Raw genomic sequence first — 27,337 nt, 5'->3', positions numbered from 1 at the left:
GCTCTCCACTTTTATAATAATAAAATGCATAGAGCATGTTGTCGTTTAGTATTTAAAGAGCTTGAAAGAGCTCTGAGAACTGTAATATCCGCCTGACAACCCTTTAAATACTAAATGGTAAGATGCTTTCGCGCATCTTATTAAAATGGTGGAGTGTTGATATCATTTCCCAAAATTAAAGGCTACTGATATTGGCACTACCATCTTTTAATAATTGCACAGACTCATGTTGTCTCTTCTTATAATTGGTTCGTGAGAGCTATTTTAGGAACTATAATAACATTTAACAACTACATAAATAATTAAAGACAACCTAAGTCAGTGCAATTATAAAAACATGGTTGTGCTGATGTCATTTACCAAATTAAAAATTCCCGAAATACCACGTCAGCACCAAGTCGGTTAACTTAGGAGTACCTATTAGCTGTACCCCACACCACAGGAAATTGAAATCGCCCGATCTTTCCCGCGGAATTCCCCAACCGAAATCCTTGCCACGTCAGCAATCAGTTTTCCAACGTGTCACAACACGAATCCCCTACCAGCAGATACTTTCCTCATCCAGAGACTGCCACGTAGATTTTCTACAAATTTCCGGAAAGTATTTATAGAAAGAGACATGATTTTTCACTCCCCGTAGGATTATGCGCCCCACCTATTCACATGAATTGTGGCAGACTTTAACGTTTTTTGACGTCAAATCACATGAACAGTAGGGCGCATAATCCTACCAGTCTAGCATGTATTTTGGCGGTTCCTAATTACTAATTTTTTCCACAAGCAACCATCGTTAATCTGTTATTTTCTTATCCTAATCAGCATTAGTTCTAAACTGACCTCAATTTCAGGATTCCATCCGAGTTGTTATTTATTTTTGGGTTTCTAGGGTTTTTTCTCTGGCAACATTTGCAGGAAGTAAAGATAGAAAACTAGGGTTTTATTCGGATTCTCAAATCCTCTTTTTTCATCGAATGTAGTGTTGATTTCTTGATTCCATCTTAGTTTTCTGTTTTGTGTTTCTAGGGTTTTTTCTCTGGCAACATTTGAAGAAAAGGATGATGGAAAATTAGGTTTTTTTTTTTCTTGTATAACTAGGGTTTTAATTTTATTAGGTTACCAGATCCTCGATTCCTGGCTCTTTATTGAATGTAAAGATGATTGTACTTTTTGTTTAGGGTTTCTTCAGCCTCAAGTATTCTTCTACAATTGAAGAATTGGGTTAGAAAAGCTATCTTGTTCTATGTTTTGGGTTTTTGGAAATCAAAAGGATAGGATACTGGGGTTTTCTACAATTGAAGAATTGGCATAGAAAAGCTATCTTGTTCTATGTTTTTGGTTTTTGGAAATTAAAAGGATAGGATACTAGGGTTTTCTACAATTGAAGAATTGGGTTAGAAAAGCTATCTTGTTCTATGTTTTGGGTTTTTGGAAATTAAAAGGATAGGATACTAGGGTTTTCTACAATTGAAGAATTGGGTTAGAAAAGCTATCTTGTTCTATGTTTTGGTTTTTGGAAATTAAAAGGATAGGATACTAGGGTTTTCGGTCATGACGTATCAGACTCTAGTAGTAGTCGATGATAAAGAGGGTCCGGATACGAAGGTGCGAATGGGGGATGGGAATGGGGATTATGTGAGGTTGGGAAATATCAATGTTCAGGAATCATGTGATTTTGGGAGGATAGAGCCCCAATCTCATAAAAAGAGTGGATCTTTATGTTGGTGGTTGAAGACGATTTTATTGTGCCTTTTTGTGTTGGTTGCTGCTGCTGCTTTTCTTATCTGGGGTGCCCCTTTACTCATTGACAAGGTTCTTTGACACTCTCTTATTTGATTTTTCTGGTTCCTTTTGGGATTTACTTTTTGGTTCCATTTATCTGGTGACCCCCAAGTTAGCTAATATCTTTGGAGTCTTGTTCTAATATGATAGCCCACATTATATGGGTTTTTTTCTTTTTCTTTTTTTGCTTATATGATGTTTTTTTAATGTAAATTTGTGCTTATTCTAGTACTTCTTCAAGTTTATCTTAAATGTCCATCATATGCATATGGTTTCCTACGTTTTCATGATTTACTGGATTTCTACTCTCTAATCATTGATTTTTCTGATTCCATTTGGGATTTGGTTTTTTTGGAGTAAAAGGTAGCTTGATACATTTTACCTCGTGTCCCTGATTTATCTGGGGAGCCCCAAGCTAGCTAATATCTTTGTTTCTTTCTTTTTTGGCTTATATGATGAATTTTGAATGTAAATTTGTGCTTATTCTAGCACTTCCTGAAGTTTCATCTTAAATGTCCATCATATGCATTTGTTTCCGTACGTTTTCGTGATTTTACAGGATTTCTACCAAAATTTCCATTCAAAACTAATATTTTTCCATTTTCACCACGACCAAAACACATAATGAAACCGAAACCAGAAACATTGGGTATCTAGTAACACGATTCCAAAAAGGAGAGAACCTATGGAGGTCTTGCATTTTTACCATGGGGGCCTTGTGATTCTTGTAGGAGAGACCTTGGATTCTCCATAGATGATGTTGTGTGGTTTCTACTTTTGTACCATTTCAAAAAAAAAAAACATGGTTTCTACTTTTGTTTGAGCTGCAAAAGAAAGGAGCACATGGAAGCCACATAAGGTAAAGGTGGGAGACATTTTACATAGGGACGTGCAATACGCAAAAGTTCCATATTTAGGTCTTCCAGCTTTCATGCAAGGGGTGGTAACCCTAAATCCCTAGTCAACAGTTTTGATCTGCTAGTCATTTAGGTTTATTATCTTTTCTTATAGTAAGAATCTTTGCATCTTCATAGGAGAATGCTAATCGAAAAAAATGTGCCGATACCCCCTGATAAGCAAATATGGAGGTGATGGGTTGATTTTTCTTGGGAGTTGTAATGTCCTTAATTCACTATTTTAGCATGCCGGTTCTACATTTTAGCCGTGTTGTGAAAACCTTTGGTTTGACTTCCATATTTTCTTCAGGTACCTTTTTTGTTTGTAATGAGTCTCTTGCCACTTTAAGTCTTTGGTTGCACAAATGCCAGGATGGCTTAGGTGTTTTGCTTGGCATTTGGGTGCCACGTCAGAAAAACCCCTTGTTTGGTTGCCAATATAGCATTGAAATCCCTGGAGACTACTAGGGATGTCTCCTGGTTAATTGCTTGTATGTTGATGTGTCACCCTTGTTTCCTCCCAACAAAATCCAAGCCAAAAACCATAATAAAAGGTGGTTTTTTGCTTGAATTTCTTGGGATGATGCTCTCTCTCTCTCTCTCTCTCTATATATATATATATATATATATATATATATATATATATTGGTAATGACACTACCTACCACTACTCTACGAGGTTGACAACCAAAGTACCAAACACTACTTACCGCTATTCTACGAGGTAAGTTCCAGTTATATACAACACTTGTCTCCTCCCTGTTGACTACTTACATACTCTACAAGATAAATACTTGCAACCAAACAGAGCTGGGGAAAAAAGGAAAAGTTCAGATGTAGTCTCAAATTTTTTCAGAAGGTGTGGAGTCACTATGCTATCCTAGTGTATAATGTAGTTCCCATAGGTTTATTCTAATTTGAACATTTTAACTCAAGCAGTCAAGCCTAATATACCTATAGAGGTCTTTAATCACGTATACACTTGAGAAATTCTTCTTCTTAGTTTAAAGGTATAACAACTAGAAATATGATGATGGTTTTAAAAATGGTTTCCAACTATGCTAACCATGCACGAGTTTGAGTCTTGATTACGAACATGTTTCGGTACTTAAGCACACCAACATCCAAAAAGGAGATCATATGAATATGGCTAAGCTCATTCATTTTCTAGGTCATCTGTTAATAGATTTAAAATGTTTCATGTCTGTTTTGTAGAAGTTACAAACAACAAGACATCTATAAAATTACATGAAGTTTTTGGATGGTATTCTATGAAAGCAGGATCCTCCAAAATGAGTAGAGTAATCGACTCAATAAGATACGGTAAGGATAAGAGGTGTTGGTCTTTTACATCTAATTTGTATCATCATTTTCGGATTTTGCTTTTGCTGCTATTGTTGAGGTGTTGGTCTTTTTTATATAGACAAAAGAAAGATGACCTATTGACCATAAAACTTCTTTATTTGTTTCATATTTCTCATCATAAAGGGAATAAGAATCTTAAGAATCATAAGCAATAAATGCTTCTTTATTCTTTTTATATTCCGCATCAAAAAAGGAAGTGAGAATCCCATCAATCTAATTTACCTATAAAAAGGGAAAAGAGAATCCCAAGCCAGAGAGAGAAGTCTCTCGGAAAAGAGGTGCTGATATGTTTTACGAGAGATATGTGTGTGATTTTCAAAATTCAAACCACATTTGGTTTAACTTTAAAATATTTTAACATTTTTCTTAAAGGATTCCGAGCCAAATCCCACCCTCACATATGCAATCCTTGTTGTATCTTTATCCTAAGATTTTGGAACTTGGAGGATCCCCATACCAAATTCTTGCGGTATCCAATTCCCACACTGTAACTCGCTAATTAAACACTAATTAATGAAGGTTTGAGGATGCCATTTAATTCTAAGTTCTCAACGGACATCCATTCATAATGGACATGAATATAAGAATTTTGTGAGATATTAAAAACATAAGCTCATACCCATTTGGTTTATAGAAACTGAAGATAAGTCACCAATCAACACAACAAACAGAAAAAATGTAATATTTATTCATAACCATTAGAGGCTTTTTAAGGGACTAGTTTATGTGGGCATTTGAAGTTCTTTCAAACTAAATTTGAGTGGAAGGTCGACACCTTTTTTTTTAGAATGAGTCCGTTTGTTTTTATGTGATTTCGTACTATACAATTCCTTTGTTTGTGGGATCATTTTCCCTCTAGGGGTAATGAGAAGAATTATGGAATGGATTGTTAACCATGCCTAGATCTCGGATAAATGGAAATTTTATTGATAAGACCTCATGTGCCATTAGATCTCATGTCATTCTCTTATTTTACAAAAAATGGAAATACAGCCAAATTAATAAAATTAAATAACTGTAAGTGTTCAGACCATTTAAGAATGCATCTGTTTTCTTTCTTTTCTTTACTCTTTCATTCAACTGGGCACATTTGTCTTTGAAAGGCTTTTGACATTTTAACCACGCAATGTAAGTAACGTGAAGCTGCTAGTGCTTGTGTGTATTTATGGTAAGTTGTAAATATAGGAATTAATCTTTATTAGGCAGTATTAAGGATGGTTTATCCTCAGAATTACTTTTGACCACAATTTAGAATGGGAGGTAATTTCTTGCCAGAACATAATTTTTGCAGGTGGTTGTGCCATTCTTGGATTGGGAGACGGCAGCATTTAGCACATCAGTGCTTGGGTTCATACTGTTTGCTTCTTTGGCAGTATTCCCTTCACTGTTGTTACCATCTGCACCTTGTATGTGGATAGCCGGGATAAATTTTGGTTATGGTTATGGTTTTCTCCTAATTATGGCTGGGACGAGTGTAGGCATGTCACTGCCGTACTTTATTGGTTCCCTTTTTCGTCACAGAATACATGTGAGTCTCTCCTGTTATTCCTATTTCTTGTTTTTATTTCATCTGAAAAAAAATTAAAAAAAATCAAGTTTGGTGTTTGAAGGCTTATGAAACTATATATTTTATGCAGAAATGGCTGGAGAGATGGCCTAATCAAGCTGCTATCATAAGGTTAACTGGTGAAGGAAATTGGTTCCATCAGTTTCGAGCCGTTACTTTGATAAGGGTTTCTCCATTTCCATATATTATTTTCAATTATGCTGCTGTTGCAACAAATGTCAAGTATGGTCCTTACATATTTGGATCATTGGTAGGAATGGTGCCAGAAGCCTTTGTTACAATTTACAGGTTGGAACTCTCTTCTTTTTCTAATTACTTCGTCCACAGAATATTTTTATAAGTTTGCGAATGATATCCCATTTACTTACAACCTTTCTCTTGGGAATGCGGCTTTCACAACTAACCATGGCTAGTCCGATACTTACCCTTGTTTTGAATAATGTTTAAGGGAAACCTTTACATCTTAATGAGTTATATGTCACATCTCTAGTTTATTGAAATTCCGTGGTACATGAAAGTGTAACTTGCACTCAACTAAGTGTTGTTATTACATGATGCTTCTATTGCATATGGTGCATGTTGGTGCGTTTTTTTTTTGGTGTGTGGGGAGTGGGGAAAAGGTTGTTCTGTATAGAGAAGATTCCTACGCACCCTTGCCATAACAAATCTATTCTTTAATTTGTTAGTGATCCTAGGAGTGTGAAAAGAATTGTCAGTCTCTCAAAGTTATCCACAATCGGTCCCTCTACCTGATCCATGATCTCATTAGTATATGAGGCCAACAACTAGAGGCCAACACTCTTCTAAACTGCCCAGGCTATCATGTTTGCTCTCTCCCTCTACTATAAGGCTTCCTTCAAACATGTTTATGAGAATGCACAACCCAATGAGAAAAACATGTACTTAAACTTTGTTAGAATCCGTTTGGCCGATTGGACCAAAAAATGAATGATGGCTTCCATCCTTTGCATCTTTTAGAACCCCTCCAATAAGAAATACCTGCAGTGATAGTAATCAAAGGCGTTCAAGATTTACAACAGAAGGTCTAAAGGCGCTGGAGGATCGAATTCAATAAAATTGGCATGTGTTTGGAACGAGGATGACGGCGAAGGAGCATTTAGTTGAAGGGTTGCCAATATCAAATCATGGGGAAGCATTAAAGTACTTTGGGTGTCCTTATCAAAATTAGCCCATGTGTTTTAAACACAGAAGTCAATTAAGTGTCCATGAACCCATTATATATTTACTTGTGAATTATAATTAGGAGTTCTAATTTGTGGATTAAACCTTGTCAAGCTAGATTTGAAGTTCAAGTTGTGTTAGAAGATCGAGTCCTATTAGGATTAGAAATATTAGTTTTTTGTCTATATTTCCTCTGTCCGATTTTGAAGAACTTCACGGAAGAAAAGTTTGCTCCCAAGATTGGACCTAAAGAAGACCCTAAAGGGAAATCTCTCTCTCTCTTTTGCATTTTGTTTTTGTTTGCCGCAAACCCAGACTCACGGCCAAGTTGCTGCAGGCCACACCCGACCACCTCTCCACCCTATCTCCCAACCGCATGGCCCCCTTACCCTTTCCTACCCCTTCCCCCTCCATTCGACTCAACCCTTCTACCACGGGCCCACTTTCCCTTACGTCATCCCTCTAGTTGATTTTTTTTTGAATGGTAATGAATTGTGTTAAATGAGAAGGGGGAGAACCCCGCGACTGAGATGGTCATGACAAAGATAGAAAATACATACACAGATACAAAAAATATCAAGTGACCCTCATGGAGGGTGGAAATCAAAACACTCGAAAGCAGCCCTATCTACTCCGTCTCTAGTAAGCTTATCGGCCTCTCTATTTGCCGATCTTCTTACGTGAAGAAAAAACCGACGATCCACCAATCCGATCCGCAGTCTCATCCATCCAATGGGCAAACCTCCAAGGAAGCTGAGAAGAGCCTTTTAGCCAATGGATTACATTAAGGGAGTCACCTTCCACCATGACCTTATTAAGGTTGTGCGATTCCAGTTTCTTTATTCCTTGTAACACCACTCGCATCTCTGCTTTATTTGAGTCCTCAAAACCTATGGGCCCAAAGAAGTCCCAAATAGTCGACCCCCTGCTGTCTTTAAGGAGACCCCCTATGCTGGACGGTCACGGGTTCCCTCGACTAGATCCGTCAAGGTTAAGTTTCACTAGGCCGGACGCAGGAGGACACCACTCCTGAGATATGAGTGTAGCATCTCAGCTACACTCATCTTATGTTCATGCTGCTTCTTGGTGGCCCAACATTTTGAGTCGTACAGCATGGCTGGCCTCACAACTGTCTTATAAAACTTTCCCTTCAACTTGGTAGGTTTTATGATCTCACTGAACTCCTGAAGCATGCTTCCAATTTAACCAACCTGCTCTTATTCTGTGGTTAACATCCTCTTCAATATCTCCTTCCTTATAGAGGATTGAACCAAGATAGCGAAAGATATCCCTCTTAGGTATCTCCTGTCCAGTCATATTTACTACATCCTCGTCCTGCCTCCTTACATTACTAAAGTTGCACTCCATAGACTCTGTCGTAGTCCTGCTCAGTCTAAAACCTTTGGATTCCAAAGTAGTTCTCCATAAATCTAATTTATCATAACTCCTGCTTTGGTTTCGTCAATTAATACTATGTCATCTGCAAATAACATACACCACGGCACCTCGTCCTGGATACCCTCCGTAAGTTCATCCGTAACTAGAGTAAAAAGATAAGGGCTTAGAGCTGATCCTTGGTGCAGTCCTATTGTAATTGGAAACTCACTAGACGTGCCATCCGTAGTTCTGACACTAGTTACTTTCCAAAGAGACAAGAAAACTGCTTTCCAAAGGATGATTCCTTTCATCTACCAAGGGGCAAATTGCCAACTTCCCAATAATTCACTCAACTTTTGAGGGAAAACCAGGATATACCAATCTGTCCAAGATTCTACCCCATACATATCTAGCTAGTTTGTAATGAAGGAACAAGTGATCCATCGTTTCTCCCACCTCCACACAAAGCGCACAATGATTAATAATAATCGTATTCCAATCACGAAGATGATCCACGGTGAGGATTTTGTCAAGGCAAGCTGTCCACCCAAAAGTGCACACCCTCGAGGGGGGCTAGGTGCTCCACACTCTAGCCAAGGACGAGGATAATGGAGAGGGTGCAAGATGGTGGTAAAAAGACTTGAGGTTGAAAATCCTGAAGAGCTCTAGATCCAAACCCCTAGTGTCATCCCCAGACCTCCTGATATAAATTGACGGCAACCGGTTAAGAAGACGAACCACTCTGTCGAGCTCCCTATCAACAAAATTCCTCCTGAAGTGAATGTTCCAAGCCATTTGAGAGCCCTCACCCTCCATGCAAGCCTTAACAAACACCTTTTTATCCTCCACGACTTCATACAACTCCAGGAAGGCTATTTTTAAAGCTGTGTCCCCACCATTTTTGCTGCCACATTTTTATCCTTTCCCCAGAATAAACTCTGAACCTAATACCTTCATCGAATTTATACTTAATTTTCGTAATATCCCTCCACATTGATACGCCCCTCTTTGAGAAACTATCATCCGAATCCCAACCGCCTGGTACGGTTCCATATTTACCTTCGATAACCTTCACCCATAACCGATTCGACTCCTCACCAAATCTCCAAAGCCATTTTCTAAGGAGAGCGTTGTTTATCGATTTTAGCTTCCGAATCCCTAAACCCCCAGCTTCTGTTGAATAATAAACACAATTTCGGTTTTTTTCTTTTATTTCCTTTATTTTTTCTTTGTGGATTTTTTTCATCAGGTTGAAGACAAATGATCTTCACCTTCTTTCCGCACACTTCCGTCGCGTCAACTGATGATGTAGGATGATTTCCTTGGTTTTTAGTCCCTCTAGAACTAGGAGTTATATTTTATGAGTTATAGTTATTTGATATTTTTTTGATATCATTAAATAGTTATTTGATATTAAAATTCTTTTAATTGTAATAGAAGTCATTACAAGAGTTTTAGTAGGGTACGAATTCGAGAGAGAGGAAGATTTGAAAACTTTATAAATATGGGACGTTTGGTGTATATGGGAAGATCATTCATCGAATAATAAACACAATTTCGGCTTTTTTCTCTTATTTTCTCGTAGATTCAAGGGTTTTCATCAAAGGGAGATGGTGTTATTCTTCAACAGGTTGAAGACCGTGATCTTCCCTTTCTTTCCACGCGCTTTTGCCGCCACTTTGGCCAAGTGGAAGTAGGAAGGGAAAGGATAATTATGGGGGTTTAATTAAGGAGAGAAAAATGGATCTTGGTTGGTTGGTTCTTGAGTGGTTAAAAAATCAAGAATTGAAGTTGTTGGTTAAGGAAAAGCAACAAGTGATTTGGTTAAAAGAACTGAGCGCTGTTTCTTGAGAGGTTTCAAGAATCAAGAAGGTTCAAGACTCAAGAATTGATTGAAGGTTGCTTGGATAATGGGTGGTGATTCTTGGGTAGTTGTTGAAATCAAGAAGGTATGTGTAAATGGGTTATAAAAGAAACAAGAAAAGGATGGTTGTTGGGATTTTTTACGTCAAAAGGATAGAGAGAACGTAGGTCTCGGTTCAAGAAAATAAGGGGCTGGAACGGTTAACACTTGAAGGTGGAGAAAAGATAGAAAGGGGCTTTGGTGGGTTTGCTAACAACCAACAATAGGGAAGATGGGGAACCGAGAGGTGAGGCTGGTTCTTGGATTAATTCGGTTACAAGAGTAGGGGTTCAGGATTTTGAAGGTGGCGGCTGAAAGTGAGATGGAAAGTAGCTGAAACTTGAAAGTTTTGTGTGGCTAAAACCAATGCTAAAAACAAGGGAAGAAACAAGGAGACCTACAGCTGTTGCTGTGTCTTTGGCTTATGGCAGCAGGATCACCGTGTGATTGGCTGTTGTTAAATCAAACCAGTCGTTAAAACAAACTTAGGAAGAATGGTTTTTGTTGGTTGGTGGTGGTTTGATGGTCGAGGCAAGCTGGTTCGATCAGTGGAGAAACCTTTCTCTGATACTACATGATGAGGTGGAAGCGTGCAAAAAGAAGGTGCAGGTCACTGGCTTGGATTTCATAGGGAGGGGACAAGGGTGACACATCAGCAGACAGGCAATGATTAACCAGGAGACATCTGTCTCCTTGGCAGTCTCCAGGGATTTCAATGCTATATTGGCAACCAAACAAGGAGTTTTGCTGATGTGGCACACAAATGCGAAGTAAAACCCATAAGCCATCGTGTCTTTTGTGCTGCCAAACACATCCTTGGTGCAAATTTCGGTTTCGGTGGGGTGGGGGGAGGTATGGAGGGATGGGGATCTATGGTTGAATGACTTGAATCTAAATACCAGAAGGTGGGATGGAAGATCAATGCGTGATACTCTGCATCTGGGAAGGTGACATTTGGGGTGTTGGGCTGTCTGGGGGGGGGGGGGGGGGGGACTGCATCCAGGAAAGCGAGATGAGGGGTTCCCAGAGTAAGACAACTACAGACAGATGCACTATTTCAAGTTTGAGCACTGCAGGAGTGCTTCTCTGTTTCCCTATGATTTTAACTGGCTTTGACAGAATGTTCCAATTGTAAAAGAGTGTGTCTTGAGGAGATTGGGTTTATGAGAGTAAGCCAAGAAAGCACTGGTATATTGACAGCAAGAAATGGCTAGACCAATCCAAGGACACTTCCCAGTTCCTTCAAGAGATTCGTAGGATTGTTCTTAAAGGCCCAAAAGCCATAGGGATCAAAACAGTGTCATCAAGTCCCTCCTAGAGGCTGGCAGAGTGGATGGATATCTTGGAGACCCCTGCACTCCATCATAGCTTTTTCTCATGGACATCCCTGTTTGGAGGGTTCAAAGTTCAAACTACGACACTACCAATACAAATATTAGCATAACATATGACCCTCAATGTCACCTGACTCTTGCAAGGGACTCGCTCATTAGCTTTATCCCCAACCACATCCCTCCACTCAGGACTAGAATACTAGATTTTCTTGCTAATGGTATATAAAGCATGTGTGTATTTACTGGCTAATGTGAAATGCTGGATGCAATTGGGAGATTTACTGGGTGAGCTGATTGATTTGTTATTTGTTGATAATTGGAGTCTCGATAAACTTTTCTCTGAATAATATATCTTAGAAAATATATATACAAACTTTATGCCCAGAAGCTTTTGAGATGTTTTTGGGGATAAGGACAGTTTAATCATTTTGTGGATAGATTTTGGAACATTGTTAGTGGGTATAAGATGGTTGTTTTTGGTGAAAGGCAAGCATGATATCCATGCAATGGAGCAGAATTGAGTAGGGGCGGGGCCTTATTAACTCTTCTACTGATGCGGATGTACTACATTGATTAGAACATCAGTGTCATTACATAGATGTATTATCTCATCTATTATGATACATACCAACTTCCTAATGGGATGGAAAAAGGTTAGGCTCCCATCGCATGCCAATGTAGTTGGTGGTGCCTTGCTTGATTGCTAAAACCAACGGTATACTCTTTTACTTGTTTGTAGTTAGCTTGAGCCCATTGCATTTTCGCTGCAAAACTTCAACTTAAAGGGCCTCCTGCTCGATGGCTAAGGACCTCTGTTTACCTTCTAAAATTTATACGCATATAATCTCATGGAAATGGTATTTCGGACATGTTAGGCAGTTTTGAAAGTTTTTTCCATGGAATATCAGTTTATCGGGGGGGGGGAGGGAATTGAGAGGGCATGAGTGAGGAGGGAGTGAGAAGTGGCATGAAAAAAGAAAAGGGAAAAGAAAAACTACTTTCAGAATAGATTTTTTGTTTTCCCTTTTTTTTTGAGCGACTTTGCACCATCTCCTCACTCATGCCCTCGCAATTCTCTCCCTCGCCCACTGTAACGACCCGATTTCCAGAACCAAGCCGTTACACCTATTTGACAAATTCACCTGATGTTCTTTATGAGCAGCGGAAGTATTCTCAATAATGAAATCCATTTAAAATTTTAAACTCACTCTGTTCTAAATTAAGGACCTAGCATCCCAAATAAAATTTATTACAGTCCGAAATTAAATACTTAAACTGAGTCTAAATACGACAGGTGACCCATCTGTCACTCCACCCTCTCTATTTATTTCCCATTCCCGCTTTATTTATATGTCTTCGTTTGCGAAGGCTCCCTCTTCTACTAATCCTGTGGAGGGAAATATAGCAACGTAAGAGCAAGGAAAAAGGCTCACGACATAAAAGAAACAGTACAATAACCATAAAAATTTCAATGATCAACATTAGAATCCATTTTAAACTATACAGTTTTTTTCTCAAATAAATCAAATTTGGAAATAAATCAAGTAATATGAACTCTCATCCTTACTGTGATTCCCAATATGTTCTCTCCCCCAATAGTCATACGGTCATTATGGCCATTATGGCAATTCCCCAATTACCCTGACTCTGGCCGTCAACTATTGACCATCAAGGAACCTCCGCCCCCTAATGAGACGTGCTCCTTTCTAGGATTTCCTTTGGGTCACCTTCCACCCGAGGATTTGATTTTCTTTGGGTCACCTTCCACCCGAAAATCTCCCCAATAGTCATACGGTCATTATGGTCATTATGGCAATTCTCAATTACCCTGACTCTGGCCGTCAACTATTCTCTCACCCTTCATTTCAACCTAGAATGGCATGCAGAATTTATGCAAATTTTGCTTTCTGAATGAATATGAAACTTTGCTTTCTGAAATGAAATTCTAAAGAAATATGGTATTGAAGATACTTTTACCTTCTAACATAGTCACATATCAAATAATCATAGGAATTACACTGAATTACCGTTATGAAGCGAGTCCATATTCACTTGCCTGAATGTACGTGGAAAGGAGTGGGATAGTGTAGCTGAGAAGTACCCTTTTCAAATTCTGATGTTCCCTGTGTTTAGTGTTCTTTCTATCAGATTCCTTTCTGTCTATAATATTCCCTGTGTCCTTTCTATCAAATTTAAGATTATGGGGCCAGTATGCACTATTCATGTGGACCCCGCATATTACTATTCATGTGGGCCCCGCATGTTATTATTTATGTGAGCCCCATCATGTCACTATTTATGTGGGCCCCGCATGTCACTATTTATGTGGGCCTCATCATGTCACTATTTATGTGGGCCCCGTATGTCACTATTCATTTCACCATAAGTTGATAAAGTTTACTTTACGGTTACTATGCTAGCATTTCACCGTTAAGTATATAGGTGGTAGAACCAACCATTACTTTATCCATATAGGTGGTAAAACCAACCATTACTTCAAATAAAATATAGGTAGGTGGTAGAACCAACCATGAAAGAGATCATTAAATAATTTAGGTGGTAGAACCAACCATTGAAAGAGATCATTGCTTTCAAATAATTTTAGGTGGTAGAACCAACCATGAAAGAGAGACTATTATAAAAGACTTACTTGGTAGTGGATTTCCCTTTTCCTTCTTTTCTCTCTCTCTTCCCTCTCTTTCTCTTCCTCTTCCTCTCTCTCTCTCTCTTTTCCTCTTCCTCTCTCTCTCTCTCTTTCCTTTTCTTCTTATTTTCTTCTTCTTCTTCTTCTCTTCCTCTATTTATAGACATTTTTTTGCATAGTACTTTTGCATAGTACTTTTGCATAGTAAAGACTATTTATTATTTTAATATTATTTCTGTCGGTCAATAGTATTTTTGCATAGTACTTTTGCATAGTAAAGACTATTTACTATTTTAAATTATTATTTTCGTCGGTTAACAGTACTTGCATAGTAAATAATATATTTTTTTATTATTAATTTCGTCGGTCAATAGTATTTTTGCTACTATTTACGATTTGTTTATTATTATTTTCGTCGGTGCGATGATATTTCCGTTTTCCACTAGATGTGGGACCCGTTGATGTGGGACCTACTTGTGTGGGACCCGCTTGTGTGGGACCCGCTGATGTGGGACCCGCTGTTGGTGGGACCCGTTTGATGTGGGGCCCGCTGGTCGTGGGACCTACTTATGAATAGTACTTGGTGGGTCCTACTGTGAATAGTAATTATGAATAGTCTTATTCTGAATAGTACTTATGAATAGTAATTTGCATAGTAATTTTGCATAGTATTTTTAATATATATTTTTACCGGTTATTACATTCTACCCCCCTTAATGAAAATTTCGTCCCCGAAATTTACTATTCTAGAAGAACAAGGAAATGGTGCGTCGCATAGGCTATCAATTATCATAGCTCACAAACAGCTGAATATGGGATGTTCTTGGTCTCTGTGGTTTCACTCTCGGAGTCACTATCTTCTATTATGATGACCTAAAGTTCCTGCCTTTTAGTTCCTGCCTTTTTACCCTGAGTGACTCCTGAACAGATGTCCCAAATATTTGCCTCCTATCACTTAACTAGCTTCTTTCCCCCCTTACAAATCCTACCATCTCATATCTAACTTTTCGCAGGCTTACTTTTCGCAGGCTTACTTTCAGTTATACGAATAATAAAATTGTAAGGAGAATAGTAATTAAAATCCTGACCTTCAGTTATCGCAGTAGATGCCTTAGCACTGTCGTTAACGAGTGCAAAGAAACGATTTCCTGACCCTCCTTGCGCTTTCTCATCTTGACTCAGAGGGCGATATTGGTTTCTCTTCTCTTGATTTTGCGGCTGGTTCTGATTACCCCTCCACTGATTCTGATTACCCCTCCACTGGTTCTGCTGAGGGGCAGACTGTCTCAGAGTTTGAGGCTGATGTTGGGATGCCTACAATTAATTTACATTTTCAGGGTATGTTGGAAGATTTTAAACCCCTTCGTCCTAGCGACGATTTGTCGGTAATAGGAAGGTACCATAACTTTTAATTATTTAGATCTTCGTATCCCATCTTAAGACGTACCCAAGACTCGTTCACCAGGTTCCTCACAGCTTAAACCTGGTGCAGCTCTGATACCACAACTGTAACGACCCGATTTCCAGAACCAAGCCGTTACACCTATTTGACAAATTCACCTGATGTTCTTTATGAGCAGCGGAAGTATTCTCAATAATGAAATCCATTTAAAATTTTAAACTCACTCTGTTCTAAATTAAGGACCTAGCATCCCAAATAAAATTTATTACAGTCCGAAATTAAATACTTAAACTGAGTCTAAATACGACAGGTGACCCATCTGTCACTCCACCCTCTCTATTTATTTCCCATTCCCGCTTTATTTATATGTCTTCGTTTGCGAAGGCTCCCTCTTCTACTAATCCTGTGGAGGGAAATATAGCAACGTAAGAGCAAGGAAAAAGGCTCACGACATAAAAGAAACAGTACAATAACCATAAAAATTTCAATGATCAACATTAGAATCCATTTTAAACTATACAGTTTTTTTCTCAAATAAATCAAATTTGGAAATAAATCAAGTAATATGAACTCTCATCCTTACTGTGATTCCCAATATGTTCTCTCCCCCAATAGTCATACGGTCATTATGGCCATTATGGCAATTCCCCAATTACCCTGACTCTGGCCGTCAACTATTGACCATCAAGGAACCTCCGCCCCCTAATGAGACGTGCTCCTTTCTAGGATTTCCTTTGGGTCACCTTCCACCCGAGGATTTGATTTTCTTTGGGTCACCTTCCACCCGAAAATCTCCCCAATAGTCATACGGTCATTATGGTCATTATGGCAATTCTCAATTACCCTGACTCTGGCCGTCAACTATTCTCTCACCCTTCATTTCAACCTAGAATGGCATGCAGAATTTATGCAAATTTTGCTTTCTGAATGAATATGAAACTTTGCTTTCTGAAATGAAATTCTAAAGAAATATGGTATTGAAGATACTTTTACCTTCTAACATAGTCACATATCAAATAATCATAGGAATTACACTGAATTACCGTTATGAAGCGAGTCCATATTCACTTGCCTGAATGTACGTGGAAAGGAGTGGGATAGTGTAGCTGAGAAGTACCCTTTTCAAATTCTGATGTTCCCTGTGTTTAGTGTTCTTTCTATCAGATTCCTTTCTGTCTATAATATTCCCTGTGTCCTTTCTATCAAATTTAAGATTATGGGGCCAGTATGCACTATTCATGTGGACCCCGCATATTACTATTCATGTGGGCCCCGCATGTTATTATTTATGTGAGCCCCATCATGTCACTATTTATGTGGGCCCCGCATGTCACTATTTATGTGGGCCTCATCATGTCACTATTTATGTGGGCCCCGTATGTCACTATTCATTTCACCATAAGTTGATAAAGTTTACTTTACGGTTACTATGCTAGCATTTCACCGTTAAGTATATAGGTGGTAGAACCAACCATTACTTTATCCATATAGGTGGTAAAACCAACCATTACTTCAAATAAAATATAGGTAGGTGGTAGAACCAACCATGAAAGAGATCATTAAATAATTTAGGTGGTAGAACCAACCATTGAAAGAGATCATTGCTTTCAAATAATTTTAGGTGGTAGAACCAACCATGAAAGAGAGACTATTATAAAAGACTTACTTGGTAGTGGATTTCCCTTTTCCTTCTTTTCTCTCTCTCTTCCCTCTCTTTCTCTTCCTCTTCCTCTCTCTCTCTCTCTTTTCCTCTTCCTCTCTCTCTCTCTCTTTCCTTTTCTTCTTATTTTCTTCTTCTTCTTCTTCTCTTCCTCTATTTATAGACATTTTTTTGCATAGTACTTTTGCATAGTACTTTTGCATAGTAAAGACTATTTATTATTTTAATATTATTTCTGTCGGTCAATAGTATTTTTGCATAGTACTTTTGCATAGTAAAGACTATTTACTATTTTAAATTATTATTTTCGTCGGTTAACAGTACTTGCATAGTAAATAATATATTTTTTTATTATTAATTTCGTCGGTCAATAGTATTTTTGCTACTATTTACGATTTGTTTATTATTATTTTCGTCGGTGCGATGATATTTCCGTTTTCCACTAGATGTGGGACCCGTTGATGTGGGACCTACTTGTGTGGGACCCGCTTGTGTGGGACCCGCTGATGTGGGACCCGCTGTTGGTGGGACCCGTTTGATGTGGGGCCCGCTGGTCGTGGGACCTACTTATGAATAGTACTTGGTGGGTCCTACTGTGAATAGTAATTATGAATAGTCTTATTCTGAATAGTACTTATGAATAGTAATTTGCATAGTAATTTTGCATAGTATTTTTAATATATATTTTTACCGGTTATTACACCCACTCTACCTAGCCCTCTCTCAACACTTGGCAAGCTAGTATTCCATGATTTTTTTTTTATGGTTGCGAAACATGGCCTTCCTTTCACACCCTTTCAGCATTCCCACCTGCTCTCATTTTTCTTTTCCTAAAAAATTTCATGATGCTTGCCAATCATGGCCACCCTTACTTCACTTGTGCACTTGCTCCTTTTTATGCCTAGTTGAGTGTGCACTGTGCACAAAAATGCACCCAAAATCCAATTGGGTTAAAACAACTGCGGTGTGATCGCTAAAACTGTTAACCCCACCAATGCAAAACAGACCGAGACCAACGCCTTACTACACCATTAGACTGAAGTAGATTTGGGTCATTTCTGAGTTTTGGCATATTGATTCTATTTTTGATTTGGGTGCGCCTCCACACACACACACAAACAAAAAAAAAACCACCGAGAAATTATGTTTCATGCAAAAATCTCTATGGCCACTTAAATACATGGATATATACATTTGTACATACATATCTTGGCTGATGATCATCATTGGCATTTTGCATATAACAGCTATTTATTGCCTCTCATTTATCCATCATTTTATCATCCCAAGTTCCCCTTCTTGTTCTGTGTTCAATCTTATCTCTGTCCAATTATTTGGGTCATTAGAGAAGATTAAACACATTTCTTATTTTCTTCCACAGTGGGATTCTGATACGAAGCCTAGCCGATGCCACGAATGGTCACCGGTTCTTGTCGCCACAACAGATCATCTACAATGGCCTCGGCTTTTGTGTGGCTGTGGCTGCCACAGTAGCCATCACTTTGTACTCAAAACGAACCCTTCAAAACCTTCAGGCCGAAGAGGAACTGGAACAAGGATGAGCTGATGAACGCCACTGATCTGATAGTATATATATATTTTTTGGGTGGCAGAGCTCCACACTACATGGTCCCAAGAGGAGTGCATTGTACAGGTGTAGCCATGGCTTATTTGTTCTTTAACTGTGCTTTAATGGGGAATGAATGGGAGGAAGCTTCTCATACAGTAATTACAGTTGAAAAGAGGAAAAACAGATTGGCAAGTAAAAGTGTGTATGCATCTTAATATCTTTTTAACTGTAGCTTCTAATTATGACCAGAAATGACCCACCAAAAAAAAATAATCTTAAAGCCTTTATACGGTGTCAAAGGGAAAGGGTGTACATGTTTTTTCACTACTAAGCACTGCCCTATACGGGGTTCGATTTATCACTGCCCTTTTTTTAAATATCATGTGTTTGGTGATCGGAGCGTTGATCTGATGCCTGATGGGCTTTCAGGGGGCAACCCAGTGGGTCTAGGTTGATGCTGAATGGAAATCTCCCTAAACTCTTAACGGTCTGAAGACATTTTCTTCAATTACACGGAAATTTTGACTAATGTTAATTAGTTTCCCTAGCATGAGGAATGCAGACTATTTTTTTATGAACCTTTTTTTTCTTCAAGAAGTACTGTACGGGACACATAATAGGATGATCCAAACCGTCCATGTGATTGAACACAGTGTAAATAGATTCTGCCCCAAAAATCTTTTCCATGGGATGATCCTAGCCCTCCCATCTATAGAGGTTTCCATAAGCACCTCCTCTATCGATGGGAGGGTTGAGATCATCCTATAGAAATGATATTTTTGGCAACTCCTATTTACGTTGTGGACGGTTTGGATCAAGATAATCCAAACGTCCATTTGATGGGCCATAAATAGGTTGCGTCCCAAAATATCATTTCCATAGGCTGATCCTAGCCCTCCGATATAAATACAAACCACATCTTATGCAACCTCTATAGATTGTAGGGTTGTGATCATCCTATGGAAATGATTTTTGGGCACAACCTATTTACATTGTGGCCCATCAAATGAATGGTTTGGATCATTATATGGAGTTGGTCGTAAAGTAACATTAAGGCCCGTCCACAACATAGGATGATCCAAGCCGTCCATGGTTTGGATAATCCTATGGAGTTGGTCGTACAGTAACATTAAGGCCCAATCGTAGGCCCCACCGATTTTTTTCAAATTGAAGCGTACCGTCCACAACACAGGATGATTCAAGCCGTCCATGGTTTGGATCCTCCTATGGTGTGGTTCGAACAGTAACATTAAGGCCCAATTTAGGCCCCACCCATATTTTTGAAAATTGAAGTGTACCGTCCAGACTATAGGATGATCTGAGCCGTCCATTTGATGGGCCATAATGTAAATGGGTTGTGCCCCTAAAAGGGTTGGCCCATCAAATGAATGGTCTGGATCATCCTGTGGTCGTACAGTAACATTAAGGCCCGTCCACAACATAGGATGATCCAAGCCGTCCACGGTTTGGATAATCCTATGGAGTTGGTCGTACACTAACATTAAGGCCCAATCGTAGGCCCCACTGATATTTTTGAAAATGAAGTGTACCGTCCAGACCATAGGATGATCCAAGCCGTCCATAGTTTGGATCATCCTATGGTGTGGTTCCTACCAATTAGGCCCCACCCATATTTTTGAAAATGAAGTGTACCGTCCAGACCATAGGATGATCCGAGCCGTCTATTTGATGGGCCACAATGTAAATAGGTTGTGCCCCAAAAATCATTTCCGTAGGATGATCACAACCCTACAATCTAAAGAGTTTGCATAAGATGTAGTTTCTATTTAGATCGGAGGGCTAGGATCCGCCTATGGAAAAATATTTTGGGACGCAACCTATTTACGTTTATGGCCCATCAAATGGACGGTTTAGATTATCCTATGGTGTGGTATCTGCGGGGCCTACATTGTTCAAAGATGGGCCCACCATTCCACCAATGGTTTCTGTTGGGCCCACCAACTGTTCCTGTTGTGTGTGTGTGTGGAGAGAGGGAGAGAGAGAGAGAGAGACCGGTCAAAGGTGGGAATACGTTAGCCTGCCGTCAAGGGGGGGATATAAGCGCCCTAAAAACTCTGGAAATCTGAAAATAAAAACTAGTGTAAAATGACTGAAGTACCCTTACCTAACGGGATCAATTTTTTTAACAATTGACATCGAGGATGCTCTGCCAAAAAAGTTGTCCGCCAGCCAGCTGGAAATTGTTGGATATTAATAGAAATTATGGGCAGAGATATTAACTCCAAAGTAGGGGTATTTTAGTAATTTTCCTCTGGTTTTGACTGTTCATGTCCTCCTAATATGAGGCCCATCTGCATGCATGTTTTGCTAAGTAAATATGTAGTTATACAGTAAGTTCGGAAAAGTACGATGGGGCCCACCCGTTTGGATGATCTTAACCGTTCATTTGTTGGTTCTCAAATCCCGTGCCCTAGAAAAGAAAAAAAACAAAAGAGAGAGGCTGTATATATAAATATCATATCAACACTCGTCGTTCATCGCCACGTGTCCTGTCCAAATTAAATGAGAGAGTCATGCCCCACAACCTCTCCTTTATTCTTTCACATCTTTAACCCTCCAAAATTCTTCCTATTTTTTCTTCTTCGTTAAAACACGCTTCTCTCTCTCTCTACTCGAATTTTAATAAGAGTTTGACAGCCTGAGTTAGATTTTCAATGACGTTCGGAGAAGAAAACAGAGAGGGAGAGGTGGTAGTTGGAAAATTAATGGAGGAGGAGCAGAATTAATTTAATGAGTGAGAGACAGTGTGAGAAAGAGAAAAAGTGAGTGGGATGGCAGTGGTCGCACACGTGCTTTTCAGTTTTCATGAAATTTTAAAGCACTTATTCAATTCTCTCACCTATATTTCTTTTTCACTCAATTCATCTCTATCCTGCTCCCCTTCAAAAATCTCTCTCTCTCTCTCTCTTAGAAATAGAAACTGATGATTCTCACAGAGATGCTACATCTTCGATGCTTTCAAGCCACGCAAAACAAAGATCTGAGACGGGAATTTTGACTAATTAGTCGTTTAATGTGCTCTTATTGTTGTTCTAGTAAAAGCAGCATCATTGATCGATGATTCTGATTTCTCTAATTTTCTCAACTCTTGAAGAATCTTTGGTGGAAGAAGTAGCATTGGATCGAAGGTTTTTAAGGCTAAGGAGCTTCAAATTCTTGACAGATCAAAGAGATTAATCGTTTCGACTGGATTCTTGTCCTATTTGAAGCTCGTTTCTGTGTTTTTTGTTTTGGAATTTCTGAATCTCTCTGTCTGTGTTTGTTTTGGACACTATTTTCAAGGAGAAGAAAAACAAAGAAGATCTTGTTTGAAATGAGTGATTAGACAGTAATGAGGCTGATGTTAGGTTTTGTTCTTCAACTTTTGTTGATATTTGAAGCTTATATTAGAAAAAGAGGCAAAAAGGAAGCTAAGATTCCCAAATTTTGCTTCTCAACTTCTTCTCTAGTTGCCGGAATCATAGATTTTCTCGTCTCAACATGAGAATATTCTTTCAGATTTTTATCCTGATTTTACTCTTCTTAGGTTTTCTAATATCTTCTTCCTTTTCTACTCTAACAGAAGAAAAGGAAATTCTGCTGGAATTCAAAGGAAATGTTTCAGAAGATCCTTTTAACAGCTTGAAGTCATGGGATTTATCATCTGATCAAACTCCTTGCCAGAATTTCAATGGTATTTTTTGTGATTCTAATGGAAATGTTGAGAAAATCCTTTTACAGAATACTAGTCTTGTTGGCGTCCTATCGCCGAGTTTATCAGGATTGAAATCTCTTAAGATCATATCGCTGTTTGGAAATCGGTTTGCTGGAAATATACCTACAGAATTTGGAAGGATTGGAACCCTAAGGAAGCTTAATTTGAGTGAAAATGCACTTTCTGGAAGAATTCCTGATTTTATTGGTGATCTGATGAGGCTTCGTTTATTAGATTTGTCGAAAAACTCATTTACTGGTGAAATTCCTTCATCACTGTTTAAAAATTGCTTCAAAACTAGGTTTATCTCACTGTCACAGAACAATCTTTCTGGTTCGATTCCGCTATCCGTTGCTAATTGTTCCCAGCTTGTTGGGTTTGATTTCTCATTCAATAATCTCACTGGGAATTTCCCTGTAGAGATATGTGTACCTTCGAATATCGCATATGTTTCAGTGAGAAGCAATTCTCTAGTAGGAACTGTCCCAGACCTGTTCTCTAAATGCAGGAGCTTGGAATTCTTGGATCTCGCTAGCAATTCGTTCACTGGATTGCTTCCTTTCGATCTGCTGGGACTGAAAAATCTTAGCTTTTTCAATGCGTCATCTAACATGTTTCAAGGTGAGATCCCTGAGATCAATACCTGCACTGACCGGATGGAGACTTTTGACATTTCTAGGAACAATATAAGTGGGGAAATACGATCCAGCATTGCAAATTGCAGAAGGATTAGGGTTTTGAATTTTGGGTTTAATCAACTTAGTGGAAGTATTCCGGCCGAGCTTGGAAGTATTGAGGTGCTTCAGATTCTTGACTTGCACAATCTTCACCTCAGTGGTGAAGTTCCAGATGTTATCAGCCATTGCAGATTCCTTCTTGAGCTGTGAGTCCAATATGCTTCCATCAAACTATGTACATGGATTTAAATGTCGGTTTTGTTCGTAGAAATTTCGGCTGAAATTATGTTAAACCTTGGTAAAAAAATTGGTTTTTTTTTTAATTTCCACAATCTTTAAATTTCAGTGGCAATTTTTAAAATTTCGGTGGAAATCTTTAACATTTTGATGGAAATTTTTTAAATAAGGGTGAAAAACAAAATTTCACCCGAATCCTGTATTTTTCCGATTAAATGTACTTTCTCAAAATTTCGAATTTCGGCCTAAATTTAAAACTATGACTGTGTATCTACTATCTATCTATCTATCGATCGACATTTACGTTGAATCAAACTTTTATTTTAAGCTCTTGTTGCAGGGATGTTTCAGGTAATGATTTACAGGGAGAAATACCTCGGAGCCTTTACAATATGACATTCCTGCAAGTCCTTGACCTACGTCAAAACCGTTTTAACGGAAGCATTCCATCGAGTCTAGGCAATCTGTCCGGAATCCAGTGGCTTGATCTATCTGAAAATTTCCTCACTGGGTCAATTCCATCCTCACTTGGAAATTTAACCCTATTAACCCATTTCAATCTCTCATTCAACAACCTCACTGGTGTCATTCCTGACAGTCCCATCCTTCAACAATTTGGCGCTTCTGCTTTCATCTTCAATCTGGGACTCTGTGGTGCCCCTCTTGACACACCCTGCTCGGCAATTCCTGGCAATGGCACCACATTAGAAACCAGGAGAACCAGGTTGCTAAGTGTTTCTGCAATAGTAGCCATTGTTGCTGCCGCAGCAATCCTTACAGGGGTCTGTGTGATAACTGTGGTGAATATTAGCGCTCGTAGGAGGAAGAGGGATGACGAGATATTGGTTGTAGAGAGCTCCCCACCTGCTTCCACGGATTCAAATGTTATTATTGGAAAGTTGGTTCTCTTTAGCAAGAGCTTGCCTTCAAAATATGAAGATTGGGAAGCAGGTACCAAAGCGTTGCTTGATAAAGACTGTCTTATTGGTGGCGGGTCAGTTGGGACAGTTTACAGAACCAGTTTTGAAGGTGGGATTTCCATTGCGGTGAAGAAGCTTGAAACTTTGGGAAGGATAAGGAACCAAGATGAATTTGAGCAAGAGATTGGGCGGCTGGGAAAACTTCGGCATCCCAACCTAGTGGCATTCCAAGGCTACTATTGGTCATCAACGATGCAATTAATCTTAACCGAGTTTGTCCCCAACGGTAGCCTTTATCAACATCTCCATGGTTTTACATATTCTGGGACTAGTAGTAGTAGCAGCCGGAGCGAGCTTAATTGGTCCAGGAGGTTTGGAATTGCTCTTGGGACAGCAAGAGCTCTTGCTTATCTTCATCATGACTGTAAGCCCCAAGTTCTACATCTGAATATCAAATCGACTAACATACTATTGGATGAAGGATACGAAGCTAAGTTATCGGACTATGGTCTGGAAAAGTTGCTGCCTATGTTGGATAATCATGCTTTAACTAAGTTCCATACGGCAGTTGGGTACGTTGCACCAGAGTTGGCTTGCCAGAGCTTGAGATTCAGTGATAAATGTGATGTCTATAGCTTCGGAGTTATATTGTTGGAGCTGGTAACTGGAAGGAAGCCGGTGGAGAGTCCAGCGGCAACCGAGGTAGTGGTGCTGTGTGACTATGTTAGGGAATTTTTGGAGAAAGGCATGGCATCAAATTGTTTTGATCAAAGTTTGCGTGGGTTTGCAGAGAATGAACTGATTCAAGTAATGAAGCTAGGGCTTATCTGTACTTCTGAGGCTCCGTCAAGGAGACCGCGCATGGCAGAGGTGGTTCAGATTCTCGAGTCCATCAAACCCAGTTTGGAATCATAGTAGGAAAACACAGCAAAAGGTATAAAGAATTGGTTGTGGGGTTGGTGTGGATTTGGTGACTAAGCCTGGAACAGCATAGGTAAAAAAATTCTGTTCTTTTTCATTCTTTCTGTGGTTACCATTACCCATTTTATGGGCATTTGTTATTTTACATTGTGATTCTGTTACCATAAAATTATTGGATTCATGAAATTAAAGTTGAAAATTAAAATAAAGAGGATCAAATCTAAACCAATTACTATAATTGCTTTTGAGTCTCAATTTCAGTGCTGTTATGAAATGATAAGATATAGGGAGAGCAGCAGGTGGCTTAATCTTTCCAACTCCACCAAGGGTGCTGTTAAACCAGAACATGTTTGGATTAGTTGCAGATTCTCTAACCCACCCCTGCTTTCCCTCTCCTATATATAGTCTCGATACAACGGAAAAATGCATGTGGGATTATTGGCCTTTTCATTTGATAATGGGGGAGAAATACTTCTGTTTTGGAGTTCCGTTTCCCATTGTTTTCTTCGGATTAAGGTTTCCTTGACAAGGTTAGATGCCATGAGAAGGGTTCCTCTGTTGCTTTGCCAGAACTGTCAACAAGAGACAACAGTTACACAAGTGATTGTAGTGTAATTCTGAAAAGGAAGACACCAACCTTAGGAGAGCTGATAATGATGAGTTGCAAATTAAGTTATGCAAGGAAGGCGGTCCCAATCAGGAAGCGGGTTCTCTCAATGGTAATTTCTCAAGCTTAAGCCCTTTCAATTTATGATACAACTGCAATATCCCTTTCTGTTAGATTATTTGTTGCTATTCAGCTGCAAAATTTGATTTTCAAACAAGATTGATGGAGCTATACTGATTATTTGTTAATAAAAGAGGCATCATTTGAATACATCAATATCATGTGTTGGCATAACATATTTGTACTCCTAAGTTCGCGCATATTCTCATATATTAATACCCATTTGGAGTTGTTTGATTTTCTTCCGCCTTGATTCCTCCTTTTTCTGGCTTTCTGTATTTTCTTGGTGTCTTGTCTGTCTTCTTGTATTTGGGGGCTTTCCGTCTTTTAATAAATTTCTTCATCATTCAAAACAACGTTTGAGCATATTCTCATATATGAATAAAAAAGAACTAGATTTTGAGGTTGGGACTGTATCTGTTATTTTGCACAAAGAGGGAGTTTTTCTTGTCTGACTATAAACATTGTAGGAATTCATGAGGAAGAGAGCATTTGGATGTTGCATCTTCGGAACCAGTGGCAACAATACCACCTATGATCGCACAGAAGGCAGCTGAGGCAGAGACAAAAGCTGAAGTAGCAGAGTTGTGTACCACTGCAGCCTCAAGCTCGGTGAGAAATAAGTTTTATCATGATTCTTTGTCTTCTCCTCTTTCATTTCTGTCATGGCATACTGGGAATCAGGGATTGTACACAACTTGTATGCTGTGAATTTTCAAAGATGTAAGAATTTCAAAGCAGATTAACTTTTAGATCTGTTAAGATTTTGTAAAGAAGATAACACCTGTTGTAACCAGTTTGAGAAGACACTGATTTCCTCCAATGTCTGAGACCTTCTATACAGTGGCAAGTCTATAATTGAGGCATTTTTATTGACATTGAGTTAAAAAGAGTATTGACTGACTTGGCAGTGACAAAATCCAAGTTGAATCCGGTTAGTAGGTGTCAGAGTCTTTTAAAGAGATAGTTTTCCATGACATTAATACATTTCGTAAGGAAAATGATAAGAAGACCCCCTGGTAGGACACCCTCATAGGATGGCCAACTACAATAGGGCGTGGGTACAGGTATTGGGTCCACTTCTTCTTCCAACAACCACCGTGCAGCCTTGCAAAGCTCAAAACATTTAATGGAAAATTCTCTTCATTGTACCAAGGAATCATCTCAAATCCTGTAGTAAACTTGTACCAGGGGGAGGATTATTGATGGGGACATCAACAATGGGCGTGGATTCAAGGTTTACAAGCGTAGATGTGGACGAGACTGATGGCGGGGACTCTAGCATGGGTCACAGACATTGTTGTTTTTTTTAATGATTTACTTTATATTTTCATTATTTTATTTGTAGCCTACTTTTTAGGCATCACATTTCATCCGTTTGGAGTGTTTTTGGTATTATTAGAATGGTTTTTCAATTACCTATCTAATGGGCCCAAGTTCACATGATTTGGATGTGATTTA

General features: G+C 38.9%; 2 protein-coding genes across 5 annotated transcripts; both read left to right on the top strand.

The window, feature by feature from the left end:
* Window positions 1-848: 848 nt before the first annotated feature.
* LOC143885434 (uncharacterized) lies at window positions 849-19,037 on the top strand. The gene is made up of 4 exons (XM_077389604.1): window positions 849-1,809; window positions 5,332-5,568; window positions 5,678-5,895; window positions 18,491-19,037. Exons 1-4 carry the CDS (start codon window positions 1,549-1,551, stop codon window positions 18,669-18,671), a joined length of 897 nt encoding a protein of 298 aa, XP_077245719.1. The 5' UTR covers window positions 849-1,548; the 3' UTR covers window positions 18,672-19,037.
* Window positions 19,038-21,305: 2,268 nt separating this feature from the next.
* LOC143885432 (putative LRR receptor-like serine/threonine-protein kinase At1g12460) lies at window positions 21,306-26,752 on the top strand. Of its 4 annotated transcripts, none has more exons than XM_077389603.1 (4): window positions 21,306-23,277; window positions 23,649-24,930; window positions 25,019-25,868; window positions 26,347-26,752. In XM_077389603.1, the coding sequence occupies exons 1-3, from the start codon at window positions 22,181-22,183 to the stop codon at window positions 25,028-25,030; spliced, it is 2,391 nt and encodes a 796-aa protein (XP_077245718.1). In that variant the 5' UTR covers window positions 21,306-22,180; the 3' UTR covers window positions 25,031-25,868; window positions 26,347-26,752. The 4 variants fall into 4 exon arrangements, with proteins under 4 accessions (XP_077245718.1, XP_077245717.1, XP_077245716.1 ...); XM_077389602.1 differs by having other exon boundaries at window positions 21,307-23,277; window positions 23,649-25,222; window positions 25,720-25,868; XM_077389601.1 differs by having other exon boundaries at window positions 21,307-23,277; window positions 23,649-25,222; window positions 25,411-25,868.
* The last annotated feature ends 585 nt before the right edge of the window (window positions 26,753-27,337 follow it).

This window comes from Tasmannia lanceolata, unplaced genomic scaffold (genome assembly GCF_043159265.1).
Source record: "Tasmannia lanceolata isolate RefF3 unplaced genomic scaffold, GAP_Taslan_0.1 ptg000008l, whole genome shotgun sequence".
NCBI lineage: Eukaryota > Viridiplantae > Streptophyta > Magnoliopsida > Canellales > Winteraceae > Tasmannia > Tasmannia lanceolata.
This window is presented reverse-complemented; position numbering and strand designations above follow the sequence as displayed.